The sequence below is a fragment of the Eulemur rufifrons genome, chromosome 2 (assembly GCF_041146395.1).
Source record: "Eulemur rufifrons isolate Redbay chromosome 2, OSU_ERuf_1, whole genome shotgun sequence".
Classification (NCBI taxonomy): domain Eukaryota; kingdom Metazoa; phylum Chordata; class Mammalia; order Primates; family Lemuridae; genus Eulemur; species Eulemur rufifrons.
In genome coordinates, this window is record NC_090984.1 from 72,563,897 (window position 1) to 72,579,550 (window position 15,654).

The 15,654-nt window shown below is 40.9% G+C and overlaps 1 protein-coding gene across 1 annotated transcript; it reads left to right on the top strand.

Moving 5' to 3' along the window:
* The first annotated feature begins 341 nt into the window (after window positions 1–341).
* Window positions 342–1,514, top strand: SSTR1 (somatostatin receptor 1). The gene has a single exon (XM_069464424.1). It carries the CDS (start codon window positions 342–344, stop codon window positions 1,512–1,514), a length of 1,173 nt encoding a protein of 390 aa, XP_069320525.1.
* The last annotated feature ends 14,140 nt before the right edge of the window (window positions 1,515–15,654 follow it).

Below are 15,654 nucleotides of genomic sequence, written 5' to 3' on the forward strand. Positions count from 1 at the left end.
TGACGCGCTGGTGGTGACTTATTAATCATTCACCAGCCCAGAGCTGCGCCAGTTAATGTCTGTGCCGCGTGGGGCTCCAGCATTCTGGTTTCCCCTCTCCACGCTCGCGAGTGCCCCGGCGCCCCGGAGCGGCAAGCGGCAGCGCTCAGGAAGCCGCTGGGCAATGCGCCCCACCGGTGCCGGTAGGAGCCGAGCTCCCCGCAGCCGCTGCGCTCTACCCGGAGGCGCCGGGTGGCTGTGAGCTGCAGGAGAGCAGTCGGGTGCGGAGGGAGGGCGCAGGCGGCGGGGGCGCAAGGAGAGAGCCCCAGCCCGGGCAGCCCCACAGGCCCCCCTCAGCTGGGATGTTCCCCAATGGCACCGCCTCCTCTCCTTCCTCTCCTAGCCCCAGCCCGGGCAGCTGCAGCGAAGGCGGCGGCAGCAGGGGCCCCGGGGCCGGCGCTGCGGACGGCATGGAGGAGCCAGGGAGAAACGCGTCCCAGAACGGGACCTTGAGCGAGGGCCAGGGAAGCGCCATCCTCATCTCTTTCATCTACTCCGTGGTGTGCCTGGTGGGGCTGTGTGGGAACTCTATGGTCATTTATGTGATCCTGCGCTACGCCAAGATGAAGACTGCCACCAACATCTATATCCTAAACCTGGCCATCGCTGATGAGCTGCTCATGCTTAGCGTGCCCTTCCTGGTCACCTCCACGTTGTTGCGCCACTGGCCCTTCGGCGCGCTGCTCTGCCGTCTCGTGCTCAGCGTGGACGCGGTCAACATGTTCACCAGCATCTACTGTCTGACCGTGCTTAGCGTGGACCGCTACGTGGCCGTGGTGCACCCCATCAAGGCGGCCCGCTACCGCCGTCCCACCGTGGCCAAGGTAGTGAACCTGGGCGTGTGGGTGCTATCGCTACTCGTCATCCTGCCCATTGTGGTCTTCTCGCGCACCGCGGCCAACAGCGACGGCACGGTGGCCTGCAACATGCTCATGCCCGAGCCCGCCCAACGCTGGCTGGTGGGCTTCGTGTTGTACACATTTCTCATGGGCTTTCTGCTGCCCGTCGGGGCCATCTGCTTGTGCTACGTGCTCATCATTGCCAAGATGCGCATGGTAGCCCTCAAGGCCGGCTGGCAGCAGCGCAAGCGCTCGGAGCGCAAGATCACCCTAATGGTGATGATGGTGGTGATGGTGTTTGTCATCTGCTGGATGCCGTTCTACGTGGTGCAGCTGGTCAACGTGTTCGCTGAGCAAGACGACGCCACAGTGAGCCAGCTGTCGGTCATTCTCGGCTATGCCAACAGCTGCGCCAACCCCATCCTCTACGGCTTTCTCTCGGACAACTTCAAGCGCTCTTTCCAGCGCATCCTATGCCTCAGCTGGATGGACAACGCCACGGAGGAGCCAGTCGATTACTACGCCACGGCCCTCAAGAGCCGCGCCTACAGTGTGGAGGACTTCCAGCCTGAGAACCTGGAGTCCGGCGGCGTCTTCCGTAATGGCACCTGCACGTCCCGGATCACCACGCTCTGAGCCTGGGCCACGCAGGGCCCCTGAGCCAAAAGAGGAGGCGAATGAGGAGAAGGGAGGGCCGGGTGCGAAAGAGGACGGTATCCAGGGCGCCAGGGTGTGGTGGGGGTAACGTGGGGCTAGGGCACCGTCGGCCTCTGGTGCAGGGAACCGGGAAAGGCGCTTGACGATGATAGAATTGAGAGAGATTTGTTTATAAACTGAGACGGCTTTCTTGCCACCTCGTTCTCCCATTTTCGGCTCCTTTCTCAACTGCGCTTGTTCTTCTGACCCCTCCATACTCCCCACCCTGCAACTTTGATCCTTCCTTCCGCACCGTCCCGCCGGTGCAGATCACGCACTCATTAACATTGCTCACTCAGTCCAATCCTCAGTCCCTCCAGCCGTTATTTCTGTTTGTTTAAGCTGAGCCACGGCTGCCGCCAAGGGTTTCCCTCGGGGTTGGTCCCTAGCTCGCCCTCAGTCCCGCCCAGCCGCGCCCGGCGCTGTCCAGGTTCTGCCTGGTGCCCCTAGTGGAGTCCCGGGAACCACCGCTCTCCCTTGGCGCAGCTCTACTTTAAGGGAAGTCGGACTTAAGGAAGAACTAGGCAGCTGGCCGTTTTCGCGCTCTTGGGGGAAATGGCGTCTTTCCCCGGGCCCCTCCACCACGCCCACTCCACCCATAGCGGAGCCAGGTGCTCAGTAAAATAGGTCCCGCGCTTCGACCCCAGGCTTTCTGCAGTGCCCATCCAAGCGCCCCTTTGGAGCAAAAGGGAGCTAAGAACAAGCCAAATGAGTTTTTATAAGACTCTGGGGGGCGTGGGAGGGCGGAAGGGGTGTACCAGAAGCCACCCTCCCACTGGGCTCAAGACCGGCGCCCTTGATATCAAAGACCAAGCACTGGGCACTCCTGGGCCACATTAGGCAGAGCAGAACTCACCTTCTCTGGGGCCTCCAGATCGCGTGGCCGCCCCTCCGCTTGGCTTTCTCCCTCACTTAAGATTCTGGAGAAGCCCACCTAAGGGTAATAAGAAGATTCCTGGTCCGGTTTATCTTGAAGACCCAGTGAGGCCAGGACCTAGGGTGACACCTTCAGAGCCTTAACCAATGGTGGCTGGGTCGCCACAACCTGCAGGTTCTGGAGTGCGGCCCGGCCAGCCTCTGAGGGTTGCTGCCTTTCATGCGGTGCCTAATAAGTTATTTATTGCTTCACATATTTATTTATTTATTTATTTGTGGTGTTGGAAAATGTGTTTCTGCTTTCCTTTTCTCTACTTGCCTAGCCCCGGGTCTTGTCTTTGAGACCCTGTGGGTGGGAATGGAAGCGGAAGTGAGGGAAAGCTCCCTTCCCACCCGGAGGCCCTCTTAAAACCTCTCCTCTTGGCCGTGGCCATCTTTTCTCTTCCTTTCCTCTAGCCTTTCTAATTTTGCTTGTGTCCAGTGAAGTTTGGAGATTTTTCATAGCTTGTTTGTTACAGTCTCTTGTTTGTCTCATTAGAATAACAGATAAATGATGATGTGAGTTAGTTTCCTCTCCATGCTCAGTGGAAAGTCCTGAACTCCTGGCTTTCCAGGAAGTGTATATAGGGGAAACACCACCATATATATAATTTGAGAGAGTGTGTGTGTATATATATGATGTGGACATATATATATATATATATATATGTGTGTGTGTGTGTTTATCTTGCTCCGTTGTCACGAGTCCATAGAACTTTCCAAGTACAGCACTAACAGTGCCAGGTGTGAGTCTGGCTGGAACACTTTCAGTTTCTGGGGTTCAAGCACTACTCAACCTGAAGCTTAGAAATCTGATTCAGACAGAGACTTTAATCACCGCTGTGGATGCCCCTGCTTCCTCTGGGATCCAGCAGAGGTGATTCCTATGCACAATCCAGTTAACATTATCACTCCTTTTGAGGACATTGAAAGTGGAATAATTTGTGTCTATGTTTAATCTTAAATTAACTACATTGGAAGCCTGAGCAGAGCAAGGACCAATAATTTTACTTCTTAGTATTTCTTGTATTGCTTTAGTATTTTGGCTTGTATATAGTAGGCACTAAATGCACATTTATTGGTTGATTGTTTAAGTAAGCCAGAGTGTATTGCAACAATCCGGAGATAACTAAATCTGGGGTTCTCAGGTTCTCTCATTGACATGATACACAATGGTTGAAATCACTACTGAAAAAGATGTTTTGTATATATTTGCTTCAAGAACTTTACGCTTTCCTGAAAGCAGTAAACAGGAGTTAAGATGTCCCTAATGTTTTGTTTAAACTAATGAACAAATATGCTTTTGGTAATAAATCAGAAAGTTTAGGTCTGTTCCTTAATAATTATATATATTATTACTCCTTTGGAAAATAGATTTTTAATGGTTAAGAACAGTGAAATTTACAAATTAAAATCTTGATCATTATCCTTTTAAGAGGATACAAATCTAGTGCTCTTAAGCTGTTACCATTGTATTATTAACTAAATAAAACAGATTATGCTGTTGCAAGTTGTCTGATTTTGCCATTTGAATTTTAGTTTTCAATGGATTACTTAAAACACACACACACACACACACACACACACATTGTTTTGGTTGCTTTATGTTTCCCTTAGATTTTAAGAAGAAATTTTTCAGATTATTTTTCAAAATTTTAGGCTGGGCGCGGTGGCTCACGCCTGTAATCCTAGCACTCTGGGAGGCCGAGGCAGGTGGATCGCTCGAGGTCAGGAGTTCGAGACCAGCCTGAGCAAGAGCGAGACCCCGTCTCTACTAAAAATAGAAAGAAATTATCTGGCCAACTAAAATATAGAAAAAAATTAGCCGGGCATGGTGGCGCATGTCTGTAGTCCCAGTTACTCGGGAGGCTGAGGCAGTAGGATCGCTTGAGCCCAGGAATTTGAGGTTGCTGTGAGCTGGGCTGACGCCACGGCACTCACTCTAGCCCAGGAAACAAAGTGAGACTCTGTCTCAAAAAAAAAAAAAAAAAAAAAAAAAAAAAAAAAAAAAAATTTTATCAAGATTGCGATTATACTTTGAATTATATTCTTAAAAAGAAAAGCTTATTAGCTCAGAGAGAAAGAAGAAAAAAAGTTGAGTCAGTATGAATAGGAAGCAATGCATTCTGTTGTCACCAAACTACTTGGACAATATCTTAATCTCTCACAGATTAAATTACTGTCTGCCCTCACTTATGACCTTAGACTTTGTTGGGAGAGCTAAGTAATTGCTGATTTACATCCCGAGGAAAGGTAAGAGGAGGGAAAATAATAACTCCTAAAAGTGTCCCAAAGAACAGTGGGTAAAAGAAATAGAAAAATCAGGTTTCAACATAAGAGAAGGACATATTTTATATTTTGTTCAGTGATGGCTATTTCCATCACTGGAATAATTTAAGAAGGCATTAGGCAAGGTTTTGTTTTGTTTTGTTTTGTTTTTTTAAACAGACTTTATTTTTCATAGCAATTTTATAGTCACAGCAAAATAAGCACAAAGGCTTATTTTCCAAGCAGGCAATAGCAATGATTCCAGAACTGGGATGGGGGTGGGGACTTCAAATGCCTCGAATGCCCTGTAACTCTAGGTTTTATATAGTTCTATACATTGCCTCAACATGACTAAGGATTGCTGGACTTTTGTCTTTTTTATTAAAAAGCTATAGCAAGGTGGCAAATTAAACTCATAACTTAGATGAGCAGGCAAAACACATTTTGTCATTTTGGTTTCAACTAATCTGAACATTATTCCAAACTCCTTCCAACTGGGCTAGCTGGAAGAAAAAATTAAATAAATAGTCAAACATCCAATTGAGCTGACAATTTAAGTAGCCATTTAAAAATTTTTTTTAAATTTCATTTAAATAAATTTGGATAGTCTCTCGACTGGCCGCCTCTTCTTCTTTTGACATCCCTACAATGGCTTTGGAGTGAATGTGGGGAGGAGGCTTTAAGCATGCTGGTGGAGGAGGAGATAAGGTGGGGTCCTTGGGAAGGGAGTCCACTCAGCCTTTTGCTCTCTGGGGCCAGGGCATATGTCCATTGTGCTGTTTCCTGACTACAGTTTGCTGAAACTGTCTCTGCAGCTGCCAGAGTGTGTGACTTAACCTCTCAGCTTGGTGAGGCCCACGGCTCAGCTCCTGTGGACTGCAGTCCTCTTTAGTCTTCCATCGCATGGCTCCCATACAGCCCACCAGCCATTCAACAAATTTCAGTTTATTGTCGTTAAAAGAAGGCAGACAGGTTCAACATTGTGATATGGTTTCCCGAGGGGAAGGCAGGTAGAGAGATAATATTGTAAGTGATCATTTATTATTTTGTCAAATATCTGGAGGCAGGATATTATAGTGAGCACCCTTGTAAAAGGGCTGTGCTAGGGATGACCAGATATAATTCAGCTTCTGATGTCAACCAGAAAGAAAAGGAAGGTGTTTCTGCAACGATGACAAAGTTGAGGAGGCCTATGAACTGAATGAACCAGTCAGAACTAAAATATCAAAACATCTGCCTGTCAAATTGTTGGAGAGAGAGGAGCATCATGTAAAAAGGAGTTACGATTTTAAATAAAAGTTTATTGGTAGAATTTTCACTTTCATAATAACTTCATTATTGTCAAAACATTTATTAAATTCAATCTTACTAGCCAAAAGCTGGAAATGTTACACCTATTTAAGACTGAGACTACAGGCATGCTGCCAACACTCCTTGGAATAGTAACTTAAAACTTCAAAAATAAATATCTGTTTAAGTCAGATTGATCCAATTCTTCAATTTTGAGTGCGCAATAAGTATAAAAGGAAATGAGAAGTGGGAAACACTATCAGCTAACATATTACGTCTTTCTTCAGTGTAGTCTAACTCTAGCCCCTCCTTCACGCCTATGTGCTTGAAACTGTTAGAGATGAAGATCTCATGCACTCCTGGCTTTAAGACTTTAAGAACACAAAGACTCACTATGTATTCAATTCTACTTGGAAGAGGACTTGTTATGTGGAAGAGGTCACTGTAGAATATTATGTGCAGAAATAGTTCTGACTTTCACAACAATAATACCTATCTCAAAAGACTGCTGATACTCCGCTTAGATTTAAAAAGGAAGAGAGGAAAAAAAATCCAAGGCATGGTTGGATAATATTTCACAGTAGCACATGTGACTTACCTGACTATTCTGGGAAAGGGTGTCCAAATATTGATGAACAATAGCTCTCACTGTGTTCTTTCTGTCTCTATAACCCTTGAACAACTTACTAATCTAGCTAATCTTATTAGCAGTGGCAAAATGTCTATTCTAAGTCAATAATTAAATTAAACATTCTCCATTATGTCCAATGAGCCACTGTAACTAGCAAACCACGCAGATGTCTAGATGACTTTTTCAAAAGACTCTCAGGTTTCTCTAAATATATACTTTGATTCCTGAAATTAAAACACACACACACACACAAATTAATTAAACAAAAAGGAACATCTTAGGCAATGATTGGTGAAATTGAACTTCAAGACTGTCTTTTTCTCCTCTTTTCCTTTTTCTGGTTCCATTTTTCACCCGTTCTGCCCCCAGCCCAAGATCCCATGTTTTCTGAATTTACCCACTTCTCCCAATAAAGCTCTTCTCAAGAAAGAATTTCCTTTGATTTACAGTTTACATAAGTGACAAGGTTTCAAGTGCAATTCTTCCAGAAGGAAGACTTTTTAATAAGGACATAGTGTCAGAACGTCAGGCAGGGTGTCCCTGAAATCCCTTCTCCTTCTGAGGCAAATGTTACTCAACAAGTGGTCCACAAGCCCTGCCTCAAAATCACCAGAGAACTTAGAAAATGCACGTTCTCTTTGCCCACCATAGAGATTTTGATTCATTAGGTATGAGGTGAAAATCTTGATGATTCTAAAATTCACTAATGTTTTAGAACTAATTGTTTAAGAGTTAAGATCATGGAGTTTGCTGTCTGCAGTTAATCTTCAAGATGTATATTTTGCTTATCTATAAGATCAGGATAATGACCTCTCTTCCATGGACTGTTGTGATGAGACAATGCATATCAAATGCCAAATCAGTCAGAACTCTTTTGGTTGCAAATGAATAAAAACTTCCCTAGCTCACAAAAGTGAAAAGCCTTGAGAAGATCTGGCTTCAGGGTGCACTTGATCCATAACTCACTAGAATCTTTTTTTCAGTCTCCATTTCTCATCTTTGACTTGTGGCATGTTGGCTTCATTTTCAGACTAGCTATTTTTTTGTAATTATAAGATAGCTGCAAAAAGGTGAAACATAGCATCTTTCTAAGTTCAAATTTTAGAGGAAAAAGAAATATCATTCTCTCTCATTGGGCTGTCTGAAAACATCTATCTGTTGGAAGGCACTCCTCCATGAGTCTCCTGCCCTTCATACATTTTGCAAAGTATGACAAGAATGTGAGGCACTGAGTGCTGACTGCTCTTTACCTTTCTCAAGGTTGTGTTTGAAGCAGCCAATCTTGAGCAATCCGGTAATGTATTTTTTGAGGACAAAGAGAAAGCTTGATTACTGCTTGCTATAAAATAGTGGTTTTCCCCAAATCAGTGTCCCTCAGCTGTGACACAAATCCACTGCTGCACAGCATCCAACTGGGCTCATATTGCATTGCTCACATGAGGATTGGAGGCAAGGGGAACTAATGAAAATCATGTTGTTTGCTGGCTGTGCCATTAGCAATAAAGTCCTTTATCTCTGACCCAGGAGTCTTGTATGTTCTGCCAGCATCTATGAAACAGCAACTGACTAACTTATTAGTTTGTCAATAGGGTAAATAAAATTTCAGACCATGACAGTATCTATCACTGAACTCATTAGCAAGGTCTGGGGAGTGTGGTTGGCTGGACCTGGGTGATGTAATCCACCCTTGGAGCTGGGAGTGTCAACTCCTCACAGAAGTGGGAGGGGGCAAGGTGGATTCCAGGAGGAAGAATGAGATATAATCATCCAAAGTATTTTTGTATGGAATAAAAAACAAAAAATCAAGTACCATCTACAACTGTCAGGCATAGGCTTGTATATATACCTAGAGCTCAGTAAATATGGCAGTTACTATTACTATTAACCATTATTAGTGTTCTGCAAAAAGAAGTAGACAACTGAGGTGATTTAGGTTTTTAAATGCTTCTACATGATCTAGTTATATAATTAATTAGACAGTGTTAGATTTACTTTACATATACAAAATTTTGCCTCATTTCTTTGCATGTAAGTATATCTGAGCAAAATATATTTTTATTTATGCGATATACCTTTTCTATGATAAAGGATACTAGTGATGTTATTTATTTGGGAAATTCAAAATATCTCACAAATGTTAAAAGGATTTTGATCTAGAGATCGACAGATTCCATATGACCTCAAGAAGATTAATCCCTCTGTATATTAGATTTGACATCTTTCAAATGAGACTAAACCTTAATCCAGATTAGTAACAATTTATTACACTCTTGTAAGATTAATGATGTTGAAATACATTTAAAAATGAGGCGATAAAGGCATTTTAATTGTTACATACAGCATAGTGTTAATCATACAGAAGATAGCATTGAGACTAGAAACATACGAACAAGACACAAAGCGATAGGCAAAGGTTTGGCAGGGCCAGGTTTGAAGCTGCACTTTATCATCAGCAATTGGAAGAAGTCTGCTTTAGATATAGTTTTAAATGATAGAAATAAGGTAGCCCACCACAGCCAGAGATAGGTACCAATGATTACTAAAATAACGTCCAAATAAAGTTCCTTCTTTTTTACTGTGGCTTGCACATATATCTGTGCCACACATTTGGGGCCTGAAATACCATTTGTGAAGATAATCAATTCTCATGAATTAGACTGACAGTTTCAGTTCCCTTCAGATTTCATAGCAGTTACATAAAATTGTCAGTAACCAGAGTTTAAAATATAGCAGCAGGGTAGGCAGAGAGGAAAAGTAACATTTACTCAGTACCTACTTTGCAAGTGACACATTTTGCTAGCTGCTTTACATGTTATCTCATTTAGTCTTCCCCAAGATTCCTATGAACTAGAAATCTCTACCTCTCTTACAAGCAAGGGGAGAGAGAGACAGAGAGAGAGAGAGAGAGAGAGAAACTTGTCCAAGCATGTTAAAGCCGGTAGGTGGTAGAACCAGGATGGGAAAACCAGACCCACTTGACTCCAAGAACCATGATCCTTCTATCCTATCAATTAAAGTCCTTTTAAATGGCACATGGATTTAATTCTAGAAACTACCTAAAAATGGGGAAAGTTTGACTATTTTTTCAGGATTCCCAAATCACAATGCCAAAACTCAAATGTACCAGCCTACTCATGGTCTGTACCTAAAGGAGAAAAATGAAATAATTGGTAAACACTAAAGAAGCTATAATATTTCCCACAGAGACAAATCAGATTGCCTATGAGAAACACCTGTTTCACCACTAAGTCAAATGTGCCCATTTCAAGAACCCTGAATTGCCCACACAAGGCTGCCCCATACACACCCCTCCCTCTACCATAGCAGAGTGATTAAGTAGCCAGGATCAGGAATCAGAATACATGGTTTGAAATCTTGGCTTTGAAAATCTTTGGCTATGTCTCCATGGGCAGGTTATTTACCCACTCATGCCTTATACCTCTTAACTTAAAAATTAGAATGAAAATCATTTCTCTCCAATAATATTAGCAAAGCAACATGTAAATCTTTTTAGCATTTTTACACACTTTAATAATCATTTTCATTACTTAACCATCAAAGAGATAGCAATAGTTCAAGAACCCTGAAAACTAGAAACATCATTTCCTTTTTATTTATGAAGTACAGTGAACATGTTCTAAGTATTAGGAATTAAGCAATTTGAAAACATGTAAAAGTATTATCAGATACTACTCCTTTGATGGCTATTAGAGTAGAACAAAATTTGGAGTACAAAAAAGCAAAATTCTAGATGAGCAACGTTAATTCAGTCCTATAAACTACTATAAACAGATTTTAGGGCATCAGTAACAAGTTGGGATGTTTCCCCTCAAGTTGTTCTGCTGTCGCAATAGTGCAGAGGAATTGGAAAGCAATAAACTATATCTTTTTCTCTGTCACTCTTCCCAATTAAGAGGTTATACCATTTATCAGAATGCCAATTAAATAGCATCCATTGAATTATTCTAGGGAATAGAGTTTGGTCAAGGAAAGAGGAGACACTCAGGAAAAAAAATTTCTCAAATATGTAAAACTGATATCACAAAACTGTAAAACAACTCATATTCTTGTAAATTCCTCTAGTGAATTATCTCATTGAATTCACAAGCAGATGAAGGAACATACAAAACAAAGTGGTAAATAGGCAAAACACAATTTCAAACAGCTGTGGACACTTTAAAGCTGGGGGCTGCCGAGTATTCCTCTTAAATAAGTGCTATCTCACCTGCAGCTGCATCTCATCTCATGTGCAAACCTAGGATGGATCTATAAGAATAAAATTGATGACTGCATCAATTTCTCTGAGAGTTTTAATTCTTTCCTTATGATAGCATCTTCTCCAAAGTGGTCGTCTGTAGGAGCATCACAACCAGCATCCAGTTACATGACATTTCAAAATGAGACAAAACGGCCTCCACTCTGCATTGAACATATATTCATATTTTCCTTTCATTTTTCTGACAAAAGCACAGGAAGGATCAAGGGTTAAGGATGTGGCAAGCCAAGTGATGAGCCCTTGCAAAAATGACCAGCTGTGAAGAGGGTGGAAGGTCAACTAGGATTTGCTTTGGAAAGACAGAAGTTTTGCTCTCCTTTCCTGAAGCACAGATGGCAGGAGCCTGATTGCTTGGTTGTTTTCCATTAGTTTATAAATTCCTCAGGGACCATTTCCTCAATGTCTAGCCCACCATCTAACACAGTGAGAGGTAGCAGTACACAGTAGTTAGGAACAGGAACTGTGGAGCTTGTGCACTTAACAGTTGTGTGACCTCAGGTCAATGGCTTCATTTCTTCACCTTAGCTTTAGTTTTCTCATCCATAAAATGGGGACAATAATAGCAATTCCATCATAGGGTTGCCATGAGGATTAAGTAAGTTAATATTTGCAAAGCTTTTAGAACAATACTTGCACATGGTGAGTTTTATAAACACTAAGAAAAACACCTATATTAAATTGATGAATTTATTAGGATAAGGAAAGGCCTGGAAATCATTGATGTTGGTATTTAGGCCATTGCCTACCTCTTGAGAGTCTCTCTCCCTACTTTTGGTTTTCTGGAGTCTTATCCACATAAGCACTTCACATTCACATGCCAACTAATTTTTCTAAAGTACAAGTTATTAATTACTTAAATTATTAATTCCTTAATTCTCAGTGTGTTGGCTTTTTAAGGGCAACAACAATGATTCTCTAACATGGTTGCACATCAAATATACCTAGGGAATCTTAAAAACATAAAGTCCTAATGCCCAACTTTAGAAACTTGAAAATGAGGCCCAGGCATCCATATTTAAACAAGGTTTCCATAAAACCTGACATAGGCAGTTCCACTGTTATTTGGGGAACTTTAGAATATTTAAAACTTTTGGGGAACTATAGCATATTTAAAAGGCTTCACCATGAAAAACATTGAGTTTTTAGTGAAAGAATTTTGGGTGCTGTGGTTAGTGGATTGGTGGTAGAGGTATCTTTTCCAGAATGGGACCTCCTTTGGCTGTGAAAATTGCAACATGCCATAATCAGAGTGGCTTGGTGCCCCCACGGTTCTTCAGAAGCATTCCCATAAATCTCCCAAGTACAAGAGTATTGTTGCCAACCCCTTTTTTACTGGTATCATTTTCAAGGGTAATAGAAAATATTTATTCTGACATTCTTCCTCTTTGATATTCTTCTTGAAAATACTTCTCTTCAAGAGACTTTGACTTATTAAATCAGTAATTTTCTATAGCTTTCCTTTCCCAACTTTCAACACTCCCTTGGTTCATGCTCCATCAGTTATGTAAAATTAATAATGAGTATAAAATACACTTAATCTTAACCTCTTTTTCTACATCTCTTCCTAGTCATCTCATGTGATTATCACATGCAACATAAAAATAAATTTACAAAGTGCTTTGAGATCCTTAAGCAACAGGGGATTTTGTTTTTTGGGCATTTTAGTTCATTAACTGTTGTAAGTAACAGAGAATATGCTGAGGCCTGAGGAAGTTGTGGTCGTGACCAGTGAGATTAATATGGTGACAATGACAATAACTATGATTATCTCCATCATCCTTATTATGACCTCCTGGCTGTGCAGCTGTAGTTGAAGCAGCTTCAAAGGAATGGTTTATTAGTGTTCAGATGAGAAACCAAAGGTTCTCCCTGGATTATTTAAAGCCATGAAAAAAAGAATGAAATGGAGGACTAATGACTTGGAAAAATATCAAATGACATATGGCTATGAAAAAGAGTCTCTATTAATATATCAGGACAATATTTAGCCTAGGTATAAAAGCACAGTAGCTCAACATCAAAGACTAGCTCAAATAAATGTAGTGTTGCATTTGTTTCCCATAGGCTGCATTAAAGTATAAAAGTAAACATTGACCAATAATGTGGAATATAAGAAATTTTGCCAAGACCTCTTCAGGAGTAGGAAAATTCTTTTTATTTGGCCAAAAGTGTTAGAGAAGGAAAACCAATGCATATGAGCCCAAGTCCACTTAATTTATTTCTTATAGACTTTAGTAATACATAATAAAATATTTTTGGTACTGGGAACAATTTATTTTTTACAAAAGTCACACTTCTTCACTCCCATTTACTATCATATTTTATCACCACTTGAATGTTAATCCAAGTTAGGAAACATATTTTGGCATTATATCCAGTAGGTTAAAAACTCAAATAATATTATTAAAAATCAAGGATTAGGGATAACATGACTCTATAAATATCTTGATTCTGCATCCTTGTTTCAGTTACTTCTCCCCAATAATGTTTTATTTATTTCACAAGCCTCTTTTTTTTTTAACTTTGGACACCAAAGTGGAAAATAAACGTGTAGTAGGAATCTAGAAAAAATATAATAGGTAGATTTTTAACTTAGTCATTTTTCAACCAATGAGTAAATCAACCAAAAATCTGTCAATCATTAGCTATACAATTTATGAAATTTAGAGTAACTTTCATAATAACTTGAAGAGTCATAAGCCCTTGTAAAAACCAGATCCCATAAAGAATTTTTTCTCATTCACACAAGAAATGTTTTAAATTGTCTAGAGCCTAGAACAAGACAGACAAGTTTTTATTTTCATGGAATCTATATTCTAGAGGGGTAAGACAGATAATGAACAAATATAGTAAGTATAAATATATTATGAGCTATGATAAAGATCAAACAAGGTGATATGAAATAATGCTTCTGGGAGATAAAGATTGAGTAGAAAGAAAATGCCCTTCCAATGGAGTAATATGTAAGGTAAATCTTAAATGGCATGGAGGAGATTGCCCTAGAAAGATCAGAGGGAAAGGGCGTTTTCCCTGCTGAGGACCTAATATGGGAATGATGTATTCCAGGGACAAACTGGAGATTGAGCAGAAGAAGGTGAACTGGGGAATGAGAAGTGGCCGACAAGTAAGGAGCACAATCAAGAGAGAAAAGTGTTTCTATAGAGAGAATTAGTCAACTGTGTGAAATACCTAAGAGATATCTAGTACAATAAGGATAGTTAAGTGATCATTAAATTTGGCAGAATGTAGGTTGTTACTGACCTACTGCTGCACAGTTTCAGAAGAGTAGAGGGGTAAAAACCAACTGAAGTTACCCAAAGAAAGAATGAAATGGGGAGAAAATGTAGATGGTAACATGGTCAACACTTTTGATAAGTTTTTCTCCAAAAGGGAGCTGGGCAATATGGCAGAAGCTGGGAGAAAAAAAAAAAAAAAAGGAAATGTGTTTATGCTAGTGGGAATAATTCAGTACAAAGGGGTAAATTGATAAACAGAAGGAATTTTTTAGGATGAGAACCCTGGATTAGCAGAGGCATGGGCTGAAAAGCATGTACCCAGGTGCTGGCTTTGGTAGAAACAGGGAAGTATCATCTCTTATAATGGAAAACATGGGAAAATGGATGCACAGAGGGTGATTTGCATATTGGGATAGAGGTTAGCAGTTTGAGGAGATATTAAAATTATGACACAGTCTCATTTTGGAGAGTGAGAAATGAGCATATATAAAAGCATAAGGACAACAAAGAAGTATTCAATGCCCAGATATGATTTGTGGTCCTGAATTTAAATTGGGATCAGTCAGAAGTTCATGCTTTCCTCCAGGCTTGTTCAGCTGTCCATGTGGAATAAGAAATAGTGGGATAATATGAGTTAGAGTATTTTGGGGAAAGTAAAATGGAGGAAAAGAAGAGCAAGAAAGAGTTAAATGTTTTTGTAAAGTATGTATTTACAATGATGTATTAATAATATAAAATAACAGCTGAATAAGAAAATAAGAGAAAAAATTGGAGAGATGATAAATATTGAACAAGAGCAAATACTGATGATTTGAAAAACTTGATAAGATCAAAGCACAGCTGCAGTGAGAATAAGGGAGAAAGATGGGCAGTAAGGTTAAAGAATTGGATACAGAAAATTGGGGAATCAGTACAGTTGTCAGTGGTAATGAAGTCAAGGGTATACCCATGGGAGTGGGTAGCTGTCCCTGGGTAGGAGAAAAGGACACTGCAGATGAGGGAGGTCAAGGAACTCTAAGGCCAAGGTGTTGGATGAGTTTTTCACAAGGATATTGAAGTCACCAATAAAAATAACAGATATAGTAGTAGAGAAGATGACAGAGATTCACATAAAGAAATCTGTGAATAAGAGGAAGGGGCCAGGAAGTTAGTGGATGTCAGCTACAAGAAGGAGAATATAGTCTGATATGAATTTCAAAGAAGTCTGAGTGTTTCAAGGATGTAGAAGAAGAAGTAATATGGAAACACAGAAGAAGAGAGACACCAACTTCACTATCAAACCCCAAGGATTATTTGCATTAGTGACCAAATTATTCTCTTTACATTCAAATAATCTGTGTTGTGTCGACAACACAAAATCTATTCCATCAACTGTCACAGCTAGAAAGGGATAGTATTTCATTTGAGTTTAACTCTCTTTTCTCATTTTTATTCTATTACATAAAGATATTTAACCTTGCTCAC